Source organism: Myripristis murdjan, chromosome 5 (assembly GCF_902150065.1).
Source record: "Myripristis murdjan chromosome 5, fMyrMur1.1, whole genome shotgun sequence".
NCBI classification, from domain to species: Eukaryota; Metazoa; Chordata; class Actinopteri; order Holocentriformes; family Holocentridae; genus Myripristis; species Myripristis murdjan.
In genome coordinates, this window is record NC_043984.1 from 26,591,028 (window position 1) to 26,613,405 (window position 22,378).

At 42.1% G+C, this 22,378-nt stretch overlaps 1 protein-coding gene across 3 annotated transcripts in view; it reads left to right on the plus strand.

The window, feature by feature from the left end:
* Nucleotides 1-2,396: 2,396 nt before the first annotated feature.
* tafa1b (TAFA chemokine like family member 1b) overlaps nucleotides 2,397-22,378 on the plus strand; it is a 116,525-nt gene continuing 96,543 nt past the window's right edge. For 2 of the 3 annotated variants that reach the window (XM_030050584.1, XM_030050587.1), the window contains exons 1-2: nucleotides 2,397-2,970; nucleotides 6,088-6,225. In XM_030050584.1, coding sequence (XP_029906444.1) covers nucleotides 6,102-6,225 — 124 coding nt within the window. In that variant the 5' untranslated portion in view covers nucleotides 2,397-2,970; nucleotides 6,088-6,101. Of the gene's footprint in view, nucleotides 2,971-3,710; nucleotides 3,783-6,087; nucleotides 6,226-22,378 lie in introns of those variants that run through there. The other variant, XM_030050586.1, reaches the window with a different exon arrangement.

Genomic DNA, 22,378 nt, shown 5'->3' on the forward strand with positions numbered 1-22,378 from the left:
GCATAGGCTGCGGCGACAGCTGTTTGGAAATGATGGGAGCCCCTGAGAAGGGAGACAAGGAAGAGTGGAACCACGACAACAAACCAGAATTACTGTGAAATTCTGTTGTCTCAGACCATTCTCCCTACACGGTCTCAGAGTCACACAGAGTGGAAAACAGGAGACTGCAACAAATCAACAAAATGAAAACAAAAAAACAAAAAACAAAAAAAAACATTCAAATGGGAGTGTTGTGTTGGTACGCGCATATTGCTGTAAGGAACATGTGGTAATTGGATGCCTTCAATCTTAAGTTCTCCTCTGAGGCTTGTTTGTGGGGCTGCTTCATTTCACGCCTCCATCTTAGTCCAACGGGACAGATCATAAAGACATTAAGCACCAAAGACGAAATGAAATTCAAGCATGCATGCTATTAATGCTTATTACAAAGGAAACACAAACAAATATGTACTGTTAAAAATAAGCCTATTTGTTGGTATTCAAGCCATTTTGTATGAATACTTAGCATGATGGTGTAAACCACTAATCAATGTGGTAATTACTGTGCAATTCCTGCTTAATGTGAATCTGGTCACTTAACATGTGGTGTGCTTTTTCCAACAGAGATCCAGATGGTAGATTCACAACTCATAACTGCATCCCCATTAGATTACTACAAAACCACATGTACACAAAGGACATGGCACAATGGAAAAAAACAAAAAAACAAAAAAAGATGCATGACTTTACACACAAACCACACATCCAGGAGTAACCACAAAAGACTTATTTTTTCTTGCCCATTACTCTTGGTTTAGTTCAGCCATGACAGCAGGTCCTTGTTAACAGCCACTATTTTACCCAGCCGAGTACTCACACCACCCTTTGTGTAATCCAACAGAGGGAATAATAAATACAACCCCTTGTCTCTCCTTCCATTTTGTTGCACTGTATTTTTCTCATTCAGCCCCCCTTTTGCAGCCTCTCCCCTGCAGATCGTAACTCTGTGGGGCTGTGTGCATCTGGCTGTCAAATCACACTAGGGCGTGTGAAGAACAAACAGAGGTGATTGCAGCAGAGAGGGTGCAGGATGCCTTGTGGCATGGCAGGGTGACCAGCAGTTAAAGGGCTTGTTACCATCTCAAAAACACCACCCCCTGGACATGGGCAACTGCGGACAATCATGAAGACGAGAATTTAGCTCTCTGGGATGGACCGGGAGAACTCTTACACAAGCATGCAAAGAAAACCGGCAAGGAGCATAACAAGCTAAGAGAAACTTCAACGATATATTAATCATCAAGCTCATCTGTCTGCTCATCCTCAACATAAGTGTATCTCAACGTCTGCCAGCTTACTTACTGCCTCAGCTGCGCAATGTTGTGACTAGCATCCACTGGGTTCATTTTCTATGAAATGTCAGACTGGGAGTGAGTCAGCCTGGCAGGTGCGTGGGATTGGCATATACTGTAGATCTCTGGTTAACAGTATAATCAGTTAAAGGTGAGCTGCTCCATATGGGAGGAATATGCTGGAGGAGCCCATACTCCACACAAACAAGACGGCTTGTTTTCACCTGCCCGGTGAAGGCAGAGTGAAAACACACACACACACACACACTCTCTCTCTCTCTCTCTCTCACACACACATACATACAAATAAAAGACAATGGATGTCTTTCCCACTGAGCCAGCAGATTCAGTTTGTCAGCGAGTGACAGGAGGATGCTCTCTGGCACTTTCAGCCAGCTGCAGCAGATGCAGCTCTGTTTTGGTGGTGTGAAACAACCAGAAGGGCTGGGCATGAAACAATCCCGCCCTCCCCCACCTATACCCCCACTACCCTTCATCACCAAAAAAAAACAAACAAAAAAAAAAAAACAGGTATACAGAGCACAGCCAGCTAGTAACGGATAATATGGTGATTACAGGGCTTGGATGAGGCGCACTGCCGTCTATTAAAAGCGTTATGCTAGGAGCATATTACAGTCTAGCCCCTCAAATGCTGCAGGGCAATGACTAAAAGAGGCACATTCAGACGTCAACCCCGCACAGCCTCTCCAACTCAAAAGTACACAGAAACATTCGAATGCACATGGACACATTCAAACACACACACACACACACACACACACACACACACACACACACGTACACACACACACACTGAGCTGTAGGCTATACTACACAGAGCATCATGTCTCCTTATGCTGTAGATGGGTGGATGGGATGTGGGGGGTGGGTTAATAAAGCATGCTTCATTCGCTGATAAAGTCTTGATGCAGAAGTGGGCAGTCTTGCTTTAAGACATGTGATCTGACTCTCTCAGCTCTCTCTTTCTCTCTCTCTCTCTCTCCAGCTGGGCTATATTGTAATACACATACACGCACGCTCACTCACACACCCTCTCTCCCTCTCTGACACAGACTCTCTACTTAGTGCATTGGAGAGAGGACTGAGGCTCACACTATCAGCACAGCTTCTCAATGGGGGGACGGAGCCAAGAGCAGACAGAGCAGTCATTCCACTGGAGCCTTCCGCTGCACGCGTGAGAAGAAGAAGAGCAGTGAGGAGGTAAAATAACTCCCTGTCACCACCACCAGGACTTCTGCTGACAGAGAACAGAGACAGGAGGAAGAAGGAAATGAGAAGAGAGCTGCTCGTCTGCGGTTGATACAGCAGTGACATGATCAGCTTTCCATCCCCTAAATATTGGCTAGTTTGTCACACGGACTCCTGGGTGTTTTGCTTTTGGTGAGTGTTGGTGCTCTCAAGGATTTCAAAGGAACTGAGTCGGAGGGGCGCCAGGGGAGGGAATATTGACAAAAGGGCAGCATTTAGCCCCTTTGTGCTGTGCTCGCTTATTTGGTGCTGGAATTCTGGGCGGGAATCCCTGGTTTCAAAGTATGGATGGATTTAAGACAGAGGACTGACTCTGCTGGACAGGCAGTGATACTGACTGAGCTCCCTTTCTTCTGAACACACTGCTCAGGTAAGGGCGTGGGACTTTTGAGGAATACCTCTGGTGGCGCGTGGGAAGGTGGTGGTCATTTTGGACAATGTAAAACCACATTCATTTCCTTGAAAATATTCCGTGTATGCCTGGTTTGTAGATACTCAAATTCCTCTTCAGAGTACCAAAAAAAAGCAAGCCTGATTTGATTAGAACAGGCACGTAGTGAAACATATTGAGCAACTGTGAAACTAATTAAGAAGAGCATACAGTATTCTGTTTGAGCAATAAGTTGTGCAAGTTTCAAACACATTTAAGTGAGGTGCACGTTTGACACATGATTCATTTTTCTTGGGGGAAAAAAAAAGCCAATAGACAAGTGCCTACTCCAAGTGGTCTGAAATATTTCAACCCTACTGTATTAAATAGATTTTTGTGCACTGATAGGAAACCAGCCTATACTGTATCAAACACTCCTGTATATCATGGGTGGTGCAGGCATGAAACACAGGAACACATGGACTACATGTTTTGTGAGTCATTTCTGAAGTTGTCTCGACGGACAGCGGAGCAGTGCCGGCAGAGAGGAACAAAACGAGCCTAATTTTGTGAAATCAAGAGCGCGGGCAGGTGCATTAGATGTAGGTTATGTGCCTGCAGGTGTGTCTGCTATCTGTTTCTACTTTCCGACCGCATTTATCTCACGCTGGAGTCGCTAATTACGCATTCCAGCCTCGTTCGCTGTAAGCAGATAGAGATTGTTAAAACGAGACCGCAAAGACGAGCGCAAACTGCTTTTGACACTTGGCGGAGTCTGTTATTTCGTTCGCTCCTTTCACATGGAAAACCAGGTGCTATTCCTATTGACAAAATAAGCCTTTCTGGCACAGAGAATAAGGAAGTTGGTTCTGTGATTTTTTTTTTTTTTCTTCCTTCGGAGTAACACCTGCTGTGTGCACGCTGTGTGCTAATGGAAGAACCAAGCCGAAGTTGGCTACGATATTTTCAGACTATGCCCGTGCTTGTTTTCCTCCTCTCCGCCTGTGCCTCCTCACCTTGGCTGTCGGTATCACCGTGTTGTTGAACGGGAGGTGCCCCGAGCAGCGCTTCAATATTGCCTCTGTAATGTTAACCATACAGGGTAACGTTTTTTTTTTTTTTTTTAATGAAGGCAGTTTGGCAAATAAAGTGCAGTAAAAAAAAAAAAAAAAAAAAGGAAGGGAAAACATCCCCACGGGACCAGTTCACATTTCCACAAAACGGCGGATTATGGTGGATTTAGTGCAGGGGTGGAGATTTACAATGTGCTGTTAATAATTATGTGCTTAATTTTTGTACGCTGAATATTAAGCAGCCTCAATGACATTAGGAGGACACAGAGCGCATGTCTAACTTTTGGTAAGGTCTCTAATCTCGCATGCACATCAAACCTCGAAGTACTTCAGCCTAAAAAAAAAGAAGAAGAAGAAAAAAAGAGGCAAGCAAGTAGTGGCTTTGTTGCTTTCCTCAAAATAACTTTCCATTGTTGGACAAGGCCTGCTCTCATGGCAGGCACTTTGCAGACATTTGAAGACAGACACACAGACTGCTAAGTGCTTGTGTCACACGCCTTTACTTTTGAAACAATAAATTATACAGGCATCTTACTTCTTTTTATTCCTTTATTTGAAGTTCAAATTGAACAGTCCCCTTGGGACTCCCATCCTCTTGTGTACTCTCTTGTGTATTGAGATGTGATGGAATCAAACAGGAGATGAGCATTAAATGTACAATTAGTGGTTACTTCACGACTTCAGCGAAAAGTAACACAATAGAAACAAATTCCGGTGACATCAATGAGTGGTAGATATGAATATATGGTTGATAAAACTGGCTTTGATGAAGCGGCACATCAGCATCAGCAGGCTCCATAAACAAAATGTGTGGGTGGTTGCGCCATAGAGGAAGTATGAGTTAGTGGAGCTTTACTACACCGAGTGACTGCTGAGGTATTGGAAAAAAGAAAAAAGAAAAAAAAATTAAAAGCATAGCTACAAAAATGAAGTCCTGAATGGAGTGAGGTGCTAATAACACCTGGAGAAGAGCAGAGCCTCATTATTCATGGCAATGAGGGCTGAGGCGTGTCTCCATATGCTGGCCCTCACCAGCCATTAGAAAATCATTAAATGAATCTCTTAGGAGGCTACCCATGCTTATGAATACTGTCCTTTTCTTCATCGAGAATATTCAAGACTTAAGTGTTTTACAAAGTAAGATATTCATAAGCAGACATTGTATGCTATTATGAAATAATGGTTCATTGTGGTCTGAAAAAGAGACCAGGTGGTATTCCTGCCACCCTGACAAACACTATTTGCCATTGTTTTATCTTTTATCTTGTGTCTAGTAGCAGTAGTTTTCAGGCGACAATGATTTTGAACATTTTGACAAGATTGACCTTGTGTTTATCTAAGATATGGCTGTTTGGGTGTTTGGGTCTCTTGACTGTCATGTCACATTATTGTGGGTTTATTCCTTGAAGACAAACTATGCCTCGCTCCCTTCTTTCTATTCATACTGAAAACTAGTATTTGTGTTTGTCATAAGAATGTCACAAGACAACTATGTCCAGTAGTCATACTAATACTAATATTCAGTTGTAGATATTAGGACTTTGCGTTATGGACAAAACCAAATATCACAGTCTTTGGCTGAGTACCTTGATATTAATATTGTGACCATATTGTAGGGTTAGGGGTTAGTCGTGGACATGATGACCTAGCAGGTAGAGGCAAATAATAATAAAACGGCTCAAACAGTCTAATTAACCCAGGAAATTGCATCACTTTACTGTAACACAGCCTTTAAAACAGGAAAAGACATTGTATTTTGTGTCATATCACAATATTTACTATGAAATATTGATATATTGGCCAGCTCTAATAGATATCAAAATATACCAATAAATTCTTCTAGTACCTTTTTGCTGCTTTTATGTGTAGTTTCATTGTTCAAATCAACAATTAAAATGACATGATATGACATATCGGATATTACGTGTCCATGTTTTAACTGAAAGAGAGGAAAGTGGCTCAACCAACGTTAAACCAGCAGCGATGTAGCACTGAATAACTCTATCTATCTGAACTGTGTCTCCTGCTGTGTGTTGCTCTGCAGACTTGGCCCCTGCCATGTCCTGGTTGTTGGCCATGTGGATTAGCCTGGGCTTCCTGCTGTTGTGCCAGGCCACGCTCTACCAGACCATCCAGCAGCACCACGTGGCCCGACCTGGTCGCACCGACATTCTTACCCTGGGTATGTGTCTGTCTTTGATACCTGAAAGCCCTCTGAGTCAGTACATTGTCACCCTCAGTCTGAAACGAGTGTTACAGTACATGGTCATTGTGCAAGACATTGTCCTATCAATGGGGCAACAGTCCTCAGCTTTGTTTTTCTTTTTCTAACAGTAACAGCAAGAGGGCGGCTGCAGTATGTCAGAGTGATTTGTCACAGTGCTGTACTGTAGCATGATGATTCACTACATGTACAGTTATACATGGATAAGCATGCAGGAAGACCACGCACTGCTAATTGCATGTTACCCACTTAGTCATCCTCAAAGCCATCTTCCTATATACTGCACATTTTGTGTTTTTAATAGGATGAATATGGATGTTAGACTGTAGTGTTTAGGCTGAGTTGCAGCTGCTGTTTGGATCTGAACATGGAGCTCCCTCACTGGCCCAGTTTGACAAAGAGCACTTTTTAACATTGTGAAGTTGCTGGTAGGAAGAGGGTCTTCTGTGTGTGCAGGGGGAAATTCTTGACTGGTGCACCCCAAATCTCTCTGGCAGACTGTTATGAGTAGGACAGGCTGTAGGCAAAAATCCCCATCACTATGCTAGTAGCCAAGACGGCTTTGATCACTGTGGCTTATATTGAAATCACAATTATGTTTCCTTCTTTTTCACCGGAAACATGTGGCAATTAAGCTCTACTCCGTCTGTACCGTGGGGGCATCAGGGGACGGTAGACACCGAGGTGGGTCTAATTCTCTGATTATGGAAAAGCTTTCTATCATTGCTCATGGTGTATGTGTGAGGGTTAGAGGGAAAGTTTTTTAGAGCAAAGCAAAAGCTTTCTTTAAGCTTCAACAATGACTGTGACTCTCAAGCTGTTGCTGATGATAGTATTCCCAAAACCCTCCTACAGAGTGGGGCTCTCTCCGAAAGCCAAGTGGCTGTTAAACATTGATGCTATCTTCTGCTTGGTTCCCCTCTATGTGTGTTGCACTGCAGTGCAAGAAGACAGTAATTGAAGCACAGCGAAAGAAAGAAAAAAAAAACTCAACCATTGAATTCTCCTTGGTTGTGTTGAACACTGGTGAGTTTAAGCAGCAATGTTGGAGAAATGGCTTACTTTTGCTCTGGAAAAGCTGACACATGAAAATCCAAGCTGTAATAGATCGAAAGTTCTCAAAGTATTCTGGTCTCGTTAATTGGAACAAGAGGTTGAGGGATGAGCGACAGAAAGCTCTGAATGAATTTTTTAAAGCCTGGCTTCCTTTTTTTTTTTTTTTTTTTTTTGGTAGGGTGGCAAGTAGAGCTTGGTGCCAAAGATGTACAAGGAAGTGCAAGGCTCAGTAAGTGTCTTGAATAATGCAGTCGTCCCTAAGGGGGGAAAAAAAAGAAAACAAAAGAGTGAGCCCCTCCCCATGGCATATGCCTAGAGGAGTCATACAGGCAATGGATGGTTATGGCTGAGAGTTCTCTGGAAGGTTTCCTTATAGGCATCAGCTCATACACATATTACATACAGCACAAAGGCACATATGGACACACACATGCACGCACACAAACACACCATTTTCTCCCTGAAAGCATTATTGTGTGGCATTTTCATGGCTCCAGTGGGGATACTGGAGCTGTGTGCTGCACACAGTGGGGTTGGACGATGTGTACCGAGTTTGGCATATGACGACGTCCACGGGAAAACATCGCGATGGATGATGGCACTGCCCGGGAGGGGGGTGTGGGACTTTTTCAAATGATTAGGAAATAAATGTTGGTGTTTTTTTTTAATATTTGCAAACAACAAAAAATTCAACCAAAAACATCAGTAGTTTCAATTATGCATTACAAGCTGTTTAGAGTTAGTGTTAGGTAATTAACGGGTCATAATTCCCTCTTGAATATCTGTTTCATATTGCTGTTAAAACATCAGCATATTTCTTCTTCAAACAGCTGTATTTATTAGAGCTTGTTTCCAAAAGCCAAAAAATTTCACACATCATGATAACATAATAATTTACCCTCTCCCAGTACTAATTTTAATAATGTAACTCAGTGTAACCTAACAATAACGAGGAACCAACAGCAGCTTAGTGAGACCAGGGTGTCGGATCCTCGTCCCTGGTCTTTCCTGACCTGTAGGCCGACTCGGGTACGATTCAGTTCTCTTGTGTTGGTGGACGGTTTGTGTGTCATCTGGGACAGCGCCTTTCTCACTCTTTTTCAATAGCACAACAGGTATTATTGCTGGTGTGGCCAGGGCAATGATGGCTACCGTGGGAACATTTCAGAATCATTATATTCTTCTCAGGTCTTTCACCTCAGTCAACTAAGCAGACAGCCAGTGATTAGGTCTACCAACAGTAACAGCAGGAAAAGAGACGCTCAGTTGCCGTCTGCCCCTGTGGTGGAAAACTATGGTTGCTGTTGATGCACAGTTGATTCAGTTTGTCATCCTCTAAGTGATAGGCAAATAAAATTAATGATGAAAGAAATTCTTGAATTCCCCTCTCATCCAGAAAGTGTCCCGTCGGAGATGTTTGTCCGTCCCAAACGCATTTTTTTCCAACCCCAGCACGACGGGATGCCGTTAGTTGCCAGCCCTGATTGTTATGCCTCCTGAGGGTAAATGAAGATTATTCTGAGCTTCAGCTGAATCCCAGAGGAAATTCCCAGCAAATAAGTAGTAAATGAGTAATACATATATTTCATATGGTATAGCAGAGACACTGGATGTTTTTTTTTTTTTTTTTTGTCTGGAGCGGGCGGCCTTCAAATCACAATGTTATGATGGCAGAGGGCTCAGTGGTCCTCGTACACAAGTCTTCTGAGAGGATGCAAGATTGTGCCGTACGCAAGGATAATGAACGCACTCTCAGCATTTTATTAGATCCCTTTAAGCCCCTGATTTCATTTAAGTTACTACAGTGATATACGCCAGGCCCCGGAAATTTGAATAACATCACAGAGAGGTAACGAGTTATGAAAATAGGGATGTTATTCCGCATAGCAGTGTGAATTGTTTTATGACACCTGCTATTGGTGTCGTCAATATTCAGATTGTGCCCAATAACGTCTGTCACAGGGTTATTTTAACACGAAAGTACTCTCCAGAAAACTTTTTAAATCAACAAACTGTGATGGATGACGACAATAATTGCCGTTGACAATCTAATATATTCATAATCTCAGGATATGTTATAATATTTTACTGTCCTAATCAGCAGGCTTCCCAGGGATAATGGTCCCTCTCCACCCCACCCCTTTCCCTGTCTTTTTTTGCTGCTCAGCAACTGTACAATTTACTGTATGTCATGTTTTTTTAAGGAGATTAAGCTGACATCAATCTTGCTCAGCTGTAGAGTGGCGTTAACCGATCTAACCAGAACTGCTCTCTCAGAATTGAAATGCTATGATGAATATTTGAATTAGAATTGATTTTTTAATTTGAGAAGCTCTCTGGTTTCAGTGAGGCCAGAGCCCTCAGATATAAATAGATATGGCTATGTGGGATGTGGTAAGAGAGAGATGTCTTGCCTTGATAAATCCTTTGGCTTTTATGCTTGGCTGTTTTCAGAAATCAAATAATGTTTCTGTGATTAAAAGGAAGCTGTGTGAAAGAGGTGGGATATATTGTGTCCGTTGTGATAAATTAATTTGTAAAAAGGATTTATTAATGAGTTATGTGAAATGCAGGGCTCCAGTGATAATGGCGTTGATAAAACAATGACTTACTGATATTAATTGCTGTATGTCATAGACATACGCATGTCATTGTCGTCTGTGTGGTGAGATTATTAATTTCGTATGCTGAAAGGTGTTTCAATAACAAGATAATTTTGACAAAACCACTTCCCTGTGTCTTGCCATGTGGCATCAACAGTTTAATGCTGCTGCAGTGTTCTCTCTGCTATGGTCAGACGCAGTATAAATGTCTGTGATGTGAAGTACAAGTTGGTGCTTTGTGAAAAACCTTGTCTTGAAATAGTGCTTTGTGGGGACTTGGCTCGCAGCCAGGCCCACTGTCTGAGAGCCTGAATGGTACAAAAACTCACAAACCATCACACATAAGCAGTGATGCACAGACAAGGGTCTGTCTGGATATCTGAGCAGGGGAAGGGAAGGTCATGTTGAGCTAGGTACAAATGTAATCCTCAAGTCTGTTCAAGCATCTAACAATGTTTGAGAAATCGGCTTATCCACCTCCTGCAACAGTGAGCTGACAGTGCATACCAAAAAATGTGACGGAGGAGATAAACTTTCAGGCTCGCGTTTATTTATTTATTTGAATATTCCAGTGACAAATCGGCATAGTCACCGCTGAGGCGGAGATTGAGTAACGAGTCGCCTGACTGCTTCGTCACCTGCTCAGGAAGCGGCGCCGCTCCCTCTCCCATGAGCCCCTGCTCCACACAGCCTCCCCTGCGTCCTGCTTGTGCGGCAGAAGATTGATGGCGGCCTGATTCTGGGCAGCCAATTCTGGTCTCTCAAGAAATAATCCACTACATTGACAGATGAGCTGAATGTGACATGACACACACGAGCCCAGCTCTGCACTCTCCTCACCTGCCAACACAGTGTGCAGAAGTGCTCACTGCCAAACTGCTACTGCAGAAACCAGGCCACTCTTGACAGCACATAGTATTGGACTCTATCATAACCAGTGAACCCCGCAAATTTACATTGTCAGTGTGTTGCCGGCGGAGGTTTCAGTGGATTTGGTATCCTGTAACACTGAAATTAAAGCGCTCCTTAATGGGCCTTCCATTTGGTTTTATACATTACCTCCATTAAGTTACACATACCTGTTATTTATTTACCCTTGATCAGCTGAGGTATGCATAGCCATGTTTATTATGGAACAATTGCCAGAGGGGCACTCTGAATGTAATAATGTTTAAGCAGCAATATCCCTGCAGCTTAAACATTATGTGGTTATGTGGTTGTTGTTGGTCGTGCGTGTCTCTCCATATGGATATCCGTCTGTGTATCTGTCCGCTGCTAATGTTGTATACTACTGAGTCTATCAGCCTAAAATACAGTTGTGACTGTGTGATCGAGGATGTTTCATGGTTGCTGTGATTAAAAACCTTTGAAAGACCTTTTTTATACCCAAACTCCTCAGCTGTTTCTTTCCCTTAGTCTGAGCACCAGGGGGAAATACACAGGCAGTGCCTCTGTATTTTCCCTTCTCCCAGTAGGCAAAAAAAGGGTGGTTTTTCACCTAAGTCTGACCACCGGAAGGGGAGATGCACCGGGTGGAGATCTTGACTGTGTGGGTGCACTCTTCTAGTTTGATTTCTGACAGAATAGTTTAAGACAGTCTCAGATCTTATAGAACAGCATTTTCTTCCTGCTCCAGATGCAGCTTTACAACTAGCTTATTAACAGTATTAGTAATAATAGTAGTAATAGTAACAGTACTAATAATATTCACCACTCTATTTATATAGCACTTTTCTAATCAAAGATGCAGAGTTCTTATACAAAGATTAATATAAAAATGAATGGATAAATACAAGGTGCAAACAGCGCATGAGATACAACACATAAGACAACCACAAAGTTACAAACAAAGATAAATGAAAAAATATATATAAAAAAAGTAAAAAGAGATAGCAGGTAATACATTATCAGAAAAGCTAATTTTAGAAAGATGGGTTTCAAGAAGAGATTTAAAAGAAGAGACTGAATTGCCTAGCTTGAGGTCTTCAGGCAGGGGGGACCCAGCCTGTCATCTTTTGATAACACAGTCTGTTGCTGACATTTTGTGACCAAATACCATTTTTATGTCAGCCATGATGGCAAGACAATACACTGCATGTGTGCCACCGTTTCACTGTACTTCATAGGTCGTCAAACCACACACTTCACTATCAGCATTTGATTTAACTATCATCTTACCTGTCATTTGTATGAAACAGTATCATAATTAGACTTGAGATCTGACTTCATTGTGAGTGACAGTCGTAGGCATACAGATTTTTCATGGAGAAAAAAATTTTCTACGTGACTGCACATAATGGACGGTCATGATGTAGCACAAAACTAACTCAGGCAGTAGTACTGCACTTCGGCTTTCATCCATTGATTTGAAATAGCTTGCAGTGACTAATCTAATCACAGATGAGTGGAGGACATTTTAATGAGCTTAATGTTCAATGCAGCATAATGCTCCCTCAGTCTGCAAAACTCTTGAGGCAGAAGAAAACATGTAATTACCTTCATTAGCCATGATATGGACATATGGTCAAATCATTAAATTTGATAGACAGCATGCTCTGACTACTTAAACAAGGACATCTTTTAACTGACATCTGAATTACACAACACAACCTGTCATAAAACTGTAGTGGTGAACTTAAGCTTTGTGTATCTATTCAAGCTCCACTTTCTTTTTTATCTTTAGATCTAAGGTTTTTGGATTTTCTGTGGAGTGGAAAAGTCTACCAGAGTTTCACATCTGACGAGAGATGTGGGGTGTTCAAATGAACCTTGAACTTGGTGTAGGATAGCTGGTTTTTCGGTAAATGAGGACTGGGTAGGATTCCGGAAATGTACATTTGAGCACAGTGTGAATTGATTTTTCCTTTGCCACGCGGATGGCTGCTTCAGAAGATGGATGATTTTTCTGGCAGTGTTTGAGAACATTTGGAAATTAGCTTCACAGGCTCAAAAACTGAATGCACATGCCGTTTCAACTCGGGACTCATCTCCATATTTCTCCGACTCCTCATCACTACAGCTTAGTGTTGGTGGCCCTCACAGCAGTCTCTGGAGTCGAAGAGGAAGGAAACGTCGCTTTTTCACCCAGTAGTGTTCAAACAATATTTAAGCACCCTGTGCCTGAATGTAATCGAGCTTTTGCACTCTTGTTTTAAGGCAGATCCGAACATCCAAAGTAAAGCAACACCCCACCATAGGTTCTCTTGAGTTTTTGTTTTGCCATTAAATCTGGTTAATTTGACATCCATATTAAATTGTGGGGACTAATTAGTGCGAGAACTGATGGTGAAACAAAATTCAATTAAATTCCACTCACTTGAATGGATGATGACTTAATCAGATTTTTGCAAAGTGGATAAAAAAAATATTTGATCAGGTTGGCAGCAGTGACTCATGTGGAAATACTTTTACAAACCAGATGCATGAGTACACAACACACACAGAAACACAAATCAGCCGCGACTGCAGTGAGTGTCCATGGTATTGGAATGAGTTTTTATGAGGTGACAGAGGGCCCGCTTTGACACTATTCTGTTGGATTAAAAGAGTATTTTCACCTCCCATGTATATTAAGCAAAGCCACTTCTTCAAGAGCTAAATGCAACTGTAGGGTGATGAGAGACATACATTTAATGTGACACAAATTTAATTAGAAACATTAATTTTCTGAATATGGCATCTACCAGCGCGGCCTATTGCCAACAGAAAAACTGAAATCCTTTAATCTACCTCCACATGGGATTATAAGTGCTTTGAAAACTGAAGGCTTAGGCAGAGAGCTCATCAGTGATATGGGGTCTTTCACTCTCTATCGCACAGCATGCCCTTCGAGGTAATGAAAGCAACCTTTCTAAAAACTAGGCAATAACTGCCTGATCATTGCGGTCGAGCATCGCTCTCTCTGCGCCTGGCCTCTTTCCTCTCCCCTCCTTCCTTCTGCCCCCCCCCTCCTTCCCCTCCATCTCCTCGTCTCTATTGGCCCCTCAGACGATTTGTCATGGATCAGATGAGACAATTTGTCATGGATTAGTGCACTTAAATGTCTGTGTGATAGTGGAAGCAGTCACTGGAAAAGCTTAGGAATCCTATTACACTGCTTTTTATCGGGGGTGGGGGTGGAGGTTGAATTGGCACTTTATATGGGCTGTGTACCATTCCTTTACTTCTTCCTCCACATACAATCAGTGATTCAGTCTGAGGTGGACCTCCACTGATGTTTCGCTTAACTGGGAAAGTGGAGCAATTGCGGGATATGCTTTAATACTGTTCTCCTTAATTAGCCACTCGCTGGATACTTTGCTATCGAATTAGTGTTGCTTTGAATGATAGTTGAAAACTTCTCCCCCCCTGCCTACACATTTCACTCACTGTGATACATTTGCAACGAAATGTGAACAGCCTCTCCAGTTTGACTGCATCTGACAGCAAGTGAGTCACAAAGTGAGAAATTATCTAATTTTTTTCTCGCTGTTTTATATTCTTTCTAGGCCAACACATTTGGATTCACCTGTGGCAAGATTGCTCAATCATTAGTATTTACTCAGCAGTCTTTCTCATCACAAGCATCTCGCCGCTGCGTGTACTTTGATGCATTTTTTCCGTCCTTGAGTGAAATGAGATGGTAGTAGATTAGATCCCATTCCTTATCTCCTCTCTGAAGTCAGATAATTGTGTCAGACAGAGCGTACAGGTGCTATTTATCACAGGTGGCTCAATCCTTCAGTTCTGTCTCACAAGGAGCAGGGGGGAGAAAATAGACAAACTGCTCATACAGTAAAAGGTGTTCAAACTGTCCACTTGTCGAGCGATACTTTTAGATATACGTCTCAAAGCAGATATATTTCAGCTCCTCTAAACTGACCTATGCTTCCATTTTATTTTCAGTCGGAATTTATTTACTTCAGCCCCTTGCAGCACATCCATTTTCATTTATACAGAATGCTGCATGAAGTTACTATATCATAGAACATTGCCATGTTTATTCATGCAGTATCCTCTCCTGTTTCTCCATCACCTCTAGGCCCCTCAAACCCTTTCGTAGTATCTCGCTGAACTGAATTAGCTTGCTTATGTTAATGGAGCAGAGACACACAGCCAGGTAATTGTAATGCAGCGGAGGCACTTTGCACCATCATTTAGAACCACTGCAGGGGACGAATGTTACTCATTGGGTGTTTTGTTTGCAGAGGACTCACTTCAGCAGCTCATTTACCCAGTGACAGTCAAAATAGATTGTCTTAAGCTAGTACCAATTTACTTCGAAATCTTTTCAATTTACTACACATTTTTGCAAACCCCTAATTTCTGGAACACGCATGATAGGATGAATAAATAATAAACAGATTGTTTTCTGCATGGATTTTAGTCCCATTAACATGTCAGATAATGTAAACTGACAGTCAGCAGAATCACAAGAAAATGTGTGTTTTGACCTCTATTGTCTTTCCCATATTGGCAATTCTTTTAAGGTGCTGAGAACAAGTGAATAATTTACCCGTGTTTCCTTCTCCTCTGGCACTTCACTTTTGACAAGCTGAAATAAACCTGAATGGAACAACTGACTCACAATTTCAGTTTTCACCTCTGGTCTGCATTGATCTATTCCTTGTTCATTGATATTTTAGCCAATGAAATATTTATAGTTAACATCTGTCTCACTGCTGTTAAACCTCCTGCCCTTTTTTGTTATCTCCCAAACACACACACACACACACACACATGCACAGAGAGGGCTTCATCTTTGCACCTTCTAGGTTTTAGAATTGTTCTTGACTTATACTAACATGTAGTTTGAGATGCATGTATGCAGTATTTTGCCAAAGTTACTTGTTTTCTCAGTTCTGCCCGATGATCCATTTATTCAAGCCCTGACAGGGGACAAAAATGGATTATGGGATTTGGAATTATGGAAACAGAAGTCCTCTTGCTTGAATATGTCCCCACTTGTCAAATGAATGATTGAAACACTGTCTAAATTTTCCATCCGAGGTGCTCTGTCAGCATTAGCTGAGGTCTATTTGTCTTGTCTGATATGTCTGGCTGTATCTACAGTATGTGGCTGCCATGCCGAGGCAGCACTATATTGTCTCATCATATCTTTATCTGACAGCAGAAGCTCTAATAATGGAAAGTATTGTGAGATGTTGCAGTCAACAGTGTTCATCAAAACTTTACAAAATAAGAGTTGTGAGATGGACACAGTCAAGCTCCCCAAATAGATAGAATATCTTTTTTTTTTTTTTTTGTCAGCCAACATGCTGTGCTTGTTTAGCCCATTGTACATCCCATATTAAATATGCCAGTCACTCCTGCTGTGCATAGCGAGAATGGTGACACACTCTTTGGAAATATTGGAGAACAATTAGCGTCCAATGTCCCTGCAATGTATCATCATTTGACACAGTATCTCCAGCACATGCCAAGTTGACTGAACATGGCTCAGCGCCCTTATACCTTCCGGTAGCTGCCGGTGATTGGCCAGGGGAGTGAGAGAATGAAGGATGAGACGGCACCTGTATGTGTCCGTCTCTGTAGCCTAATGACCCAGAGGAGCTTTCTCCCTCACACACTGTCTGTCTCCGCTCTTTCACACTCTCTGTCTCTGTCTCTATCTTGCTCTCAGGACACCTCGTCTGCTCATTAGTTGTTCAGCTCATCTGTCTGCCGGCCTCATCCCGTTTCCATTGTTCTACCCACAAACTATACGTCAGCCCTTGCTTGCATGGCCAGGGCTCTCTGTGGCTCCGCCAAAAGAAATGTTACAGTACAATTTTCTTGGGTAATTGAGCAAAGCTGGCAGTGTGTATTTATAATGCAGCATTATTTATTAGAACCTCCGGGTGTCAGGCAGGCTGTGCAGGATTTTCTATGCCTCATCCCACAGCCTGGATGTTTTAAATGGTATGAACTAGCAAGGCTTTCCAACAAAAGGCCCTTTTGACCTGTTCTTTGTGAGTTTCGTGAGCCGGGTTTAAATGAGGATTAATGCATGCTTTAAGGAACTTGCTCCTTGCTCAACCCGCTCCCCGAAGGCATCAACAGAAATACAAGGCATACATGTGTACCAAATAAAAGAGTGTTATTGGAACTGAGCTGATATAACTGAATACCTTTCCACATGCCATCTTTGATCATAACATCTTTTCCCTGTCCTTGTGGATTTCTGTCCTCTCAAAGGCATAAACTGCAAGGCACACATGCATACTAAATAAAGAGTGCTAGAACTATGCTGATATATAACTGAATCCCTCACCTCATCTTTTATCATAACATTTTTTTTTCCTCTGTCCTTGTGGAGTTGAATCCACTTCAAGGCCTCTGAGCTCAAGCACTTTCATGAAAGATAAACAAAAACATCACATAATTTATAATATTGCTACTGAGTTGCTGCATTTACAAAGCAGCCAGGCCAAGTCATAGTGCACATTTCTTTCATGACTCATATTCAATAGGCTCAGAGGAAGACTCTGTAACTATGGGTGTGTTTGGGCTTCAGTGAGAAAAATGTATAGGCTAAAATATGTCTGTCTTCCTATGGCTGTACAAATATTTGAGTCTGCAAAATAAACTCAGTGTGCATTCTGGATGCAGTAAAATATTTTGCCCACTGCACTTATCACTGCCTGGATCCCAGTATTAGGTATTAATAAGGACCCTTAAAAAAAAAAAAAATTATTTAGGAGTGGAAAACAAAACAAAACAATAAACATACTGATTTCCATGACATTCATTAATTCTATATATTTAACTACTTTATTTGTAAGATCCAGACACGATTCTAGATGGATCTGCGCCCAGGTTCCAGGTGAATCGAAAAAAAGATTGGATTTGGTGCATGCCTGTTTATTTATTTATTTATAATTGGTTAGTCTGTCAGTTATACTTTCCTGCTGTGTGTAAGCTATTTCCTGGAAATATGCATTGAGCTCAATGATCTGTAGCATGTCTCTGCCTAATGATGCTGTTTTCTCTGCTCTTACAGAACCATTTTGGATAGTTTTGTTTTCAGCGAGGGCCTGTGTTCCAGTTTTTGTGTGACTGGATGTGTAATGGAAGAAGTCTACTCAGAGGGAAGATAGCTGAGCCAATGTGCTCTGCTCTCGTTAGGATCAAGGGCTTTGGTTTCCCTCTCAGCAGATACAAAGAAGCACAGGAACAGTGTGATGTTTAACTGAAGAGCAACAATACCTCTGGCTCACTCGTATTAGCTTTAGTATTACATTCCACCTCGTCCTCAGTGTTTTACTGAATGCGAGTCTTCCATAGAGCTGCATGCTCACATCTCAGCATCTGCCCCACTCTCTCAGGAGCAATCAAAGCATAAGCCTTTGATTTAACCTTGACTAAAATACAGCGATCTTTTGTGATACTTCCACTGGAGTGAGCAGCATGTTTTTCCAGCACAGGTGTTGCATTGTGTCGTATTGTTTTGTACTGAATGAATATCTGGTAGAGAGCTGCAATACACAGACAAACCTTCCTCTCACTTAGCACCAATACTGGTTCCAGTCAGCAGCATTAGTCATTCCACTTCCCAGTCACTCACGTCACACCTTGACTGTATCGGTTTTGTGACACCTGTATCGGTTATCTGATTGTAAGACGGAGCTGCTCAAACGCTGTTAGCGTGATATTAATTTTCCATACATGACAGACCATCACACTTGAAGGCAGGGATGGCATTCTCGTGGAGCTGGTCAGAGGATAGGAGCTGTGCGTGTCCTGTCATGGCAGTCATGCACAGCCTGATACTCCCAGGCCTCTGTACGAGAGAATCAAGTGCTGTAGAGAGGTTATTAGAATTTTGGAAGATTCACATGAGAGGGCAGGCAGGCAGACAGACGGCATCTCATTTTTTTTTTTTTTTCCTGGCTCTCCAGCAAATGAGAAATGTCACCCACAACTACAGCAGGGGCAGGCTGGAGGGGGTACATATTCAAAGAGCTATGACTATTTGTTCCACTGGTGTAATGTGGTTGGCGGTATGCACCGGAGGGTAGTGGAATAAAGGATAAGAGAGGGATGGTAGAGGAATACTTCTCTAGTGAAGAGGAAGAGGAAGGTTGGGGGTGGGGGCGGTAAAGAAGATGGGAACCTCACAGCAAGGCTCATTAGAGACAGGCAGTATGAGTTCTACTTGGGGAATATCTATTTCTGACAGGTTGCTCTCTGCCCTGACACTGTGACATCCAGACTGCCAAAATTTGTACAGTTTTGTGTGTGTGTGTGTGTGTGTGTGTGTGTGTGTGTGTGTGTGTGTGTGTGTGTGTGTGTGTGTGTGTGTGTGTGTGTGTGTGTGTGTGCGTGTGTGTGTGGGCCCAGGGGCCTCCACAAGAATAGAGTGTGACAGTTGTAGTTGTGTGAGGTATGTGTATATATGTGTGTGTGTGTGTGTGTGTGTTTGTGTCTGTACAGTACCTGCGTAAGTGTGACAGTGGCAGCTGTGTGAGGTGGTTGTCTGTGTGTGTGTGTGTGTATGTATGTGTATCGCAGCATTGTGCCTGGGGCTGACATGCGCAGATAGGAAATGTATCATTTCCAGTCAAGCACACACTGAGGTGCGATAATATTATCACATTGTCACCCCTGAACCTTCTGTTGGATTTTACTGCAACCCTTTGAAAACTTTGCCTTGCATAGATATAGCATTTCCAGTTCTACAAAATACAGTAAAAACACCGTGCTTAGTGTGTTTTGTTGACTTTTCTTAAAGGAAAATACTGGTGCCATTCAGAGATGCAGCCTACTTCTGTCTGTGTCTACATTTCACCCAATTATTTTGCAGTGCATGTGGTATATAATTATATTTTTTTACCAGTTACTTGTTTTTTTTGACATTTTTTGTCCACACAAACTTTGCCGTGTCAAACCTAGCATAAAATTAACTGCTCCACCAGCTAACAGATGTGCCAAATAAGAATATATGGACGGGGCAATAAAAATTGTAAGGCAGCATGTTTTTTGGGAGATTGTTGGACAGGAAGCAGAGTGTAATATAATCATGAAGATGTCAGCTAATGACACAGTTGTGTCTGCATCATGTATTTACATTGTGACATGCACAGTTTCACTCATCTAATCAAAAAACAAAAAAAAAAAACTTTTTTTGTTGCAATGAGAAGTTTCAGTGTGGAACGGTATGCAAACACCAGCGGTGTAAATCTATTGGCATAACAGAGATTCAGTTGAATTAATCATTCGCATATTGGCACTGTAGCCAAAATTTTGTATCCATTAAATAAATATGTGCAATAATGTGGGACTGTCCTTCTTCTTTTTATATTATTTCTGGGGTATTTTTGCTTTATTAGACAGTCACGTTGGAGGGAGACAGGAAGGACAGAGAGAGGGGACGACATGCAGCATAGGGTCGAGGCTAGAAACCCAGGCTGCTGCTTTGTAGCCTTATTATTACACGCTCTACACTGTGAGCCACTGGGGTGTCCTATACTGTTCTTTTTCTTGTAAAATGTGAAAAAAAAAAAAAAAAATACTGAGGAAAAAATTGCACACCACAGTATTAAGTGTTTTTATTTATTTTACGAGTTCAAAGCATTGCATATCAATTTATGCCCAAGTCCGAGTGATTCATTACATTTGTTTCTTTTACCAGAGTTATGTAGTTTAATTGTCAACATTAATAATCTATGGGTCAATACAATGAATGAATTGCCATGTCCCTAAAGAACACTCAACTTGAGCACAATGAAATAATAAAACTGAAACTCTGACAAAACCCAACTGAGGCTTTTTTTTACTGTGATGGATTATCTAGCGTAGGCAATTTTCAAGTGTGTGGAAGATGTTTTTCAAATTGTAAAACCAGCAAATGGCTTTTTAAATTAGGAAAGTATCCCTGATACTGTATCTCCCAGCTGTTTTGACTGTGCAGACATTACCAGAAGTAATGTAAAGGAGACGGGCAGCCTGGATGATTTGTCTGGCTGATGCAGACTGTGTGAGACTGCAAGGAGCTGTCAGTCGCTGGCCTGGACAGGCTCCATTCATTTAGCCGTATTCGCTCACATTCTGAACATTGTTTTTGATTGGTTTGCATGCTTGAATTTGCGACACCCCCTGTTTGTCAATCAGATAAATTCACATTGCCCCTCGACATGCCACTCCGGCAACTGTGATTGTGATTCGTTTGTTTCAAATTGGTGATATCGGACCGGCGTCTGATGCCATGGGCACAGTCCCCTCATTATCTTAGTAAAAAACTAACAAGATCAAAGGAACTTTTCAAACACCAGACTCCGGAGACTATATCTCTAGAGCCTGGTGTTTGCCAAGCTATAGGCAATTAGCACAAACGTAAAACACACATATACACACACACATACAAATACACACACAGGTGTTAACCTTTAAAAGACCAAAAATTCTTGTTTCACTTAGTATTTTACTGCATACATTGTACACTCATGGGTATCAGTGCTTGGCTCCTTTGAACTCACGTGTACAGAGGATCAGCCACAAGAACAGTTTCAAGTGTATGACACTAACTTGTTCAATAGGAGACAGTACTTGATTCTTTAGGTCTAAGTGTTCCTCAGCTCAGTATCAGATAGTCAACAGCTCAGGTGATAAGTGCCTCAGCGACCACCTCTTGGCCGGAATTGGAGGAAGATGCCTGGAATTAGGCTGAGCACCACTTCAGCACTGAATCAATGAGGGGAGATTTTCATGAGCCAGAGGAAATGAAAGCTCTTGAGTCGTGCCTAACAGATGTTATCCAACACCAGCACCAGAGAGACACGGATCTCTCTCTAACTCTATTTCACTGCCTCCTGCTCTCTCTCCCAGGGTGTGGTGTGCTAATGTTAGTGGTATTGGTGATATTGGAAGGCGAATACGAGCCCTCGTAAGGTCTTATGGGCTCTCGTGAACACACCATCTCATCCCGAGGTGAATTGGATGTAGACCAAGAAGATATCTCATAAGTCCCCACTAGGAGTCACGGCTTTCTGTGCGAGGGCACTTGTAATAGTCGTCTTACAGAGGGGAGAGCAGTGATAAAACGGCCTCATTTTCCTTTTCATGAGGAAGACTGGAGATTATGCAGTCTTAAGGAGGAATTTGATTCCTATACACATGAAGGGCTACGGTAAAATGATCACTTAAGGCAGAAATTGAAAATTCACCATTCAATACACCGTGCAACATTAAGGACTTAAGGTAATGACTTGCCAAACCCCCTGTCTCTCTTATTGTTAACCAGGGAGAATCCATGTGCCTATTCCTTGATGGTTGAATGTGAGAGTGTGTGGGTGATTGGATTCATGTTTTCTGTGTGTGTGTGTGTGGATTGTGACTGAAGCTTGTCTCCCAGCAGGAGAATGATGCAACGGGCTACGTCCAGAGGGAGACTTCGATGATCAGTCTCGCGTCCCATGTCTGATGACCACCGTCGATCAGCATTTACTCATTGCATACCAATTCTATCGACACGC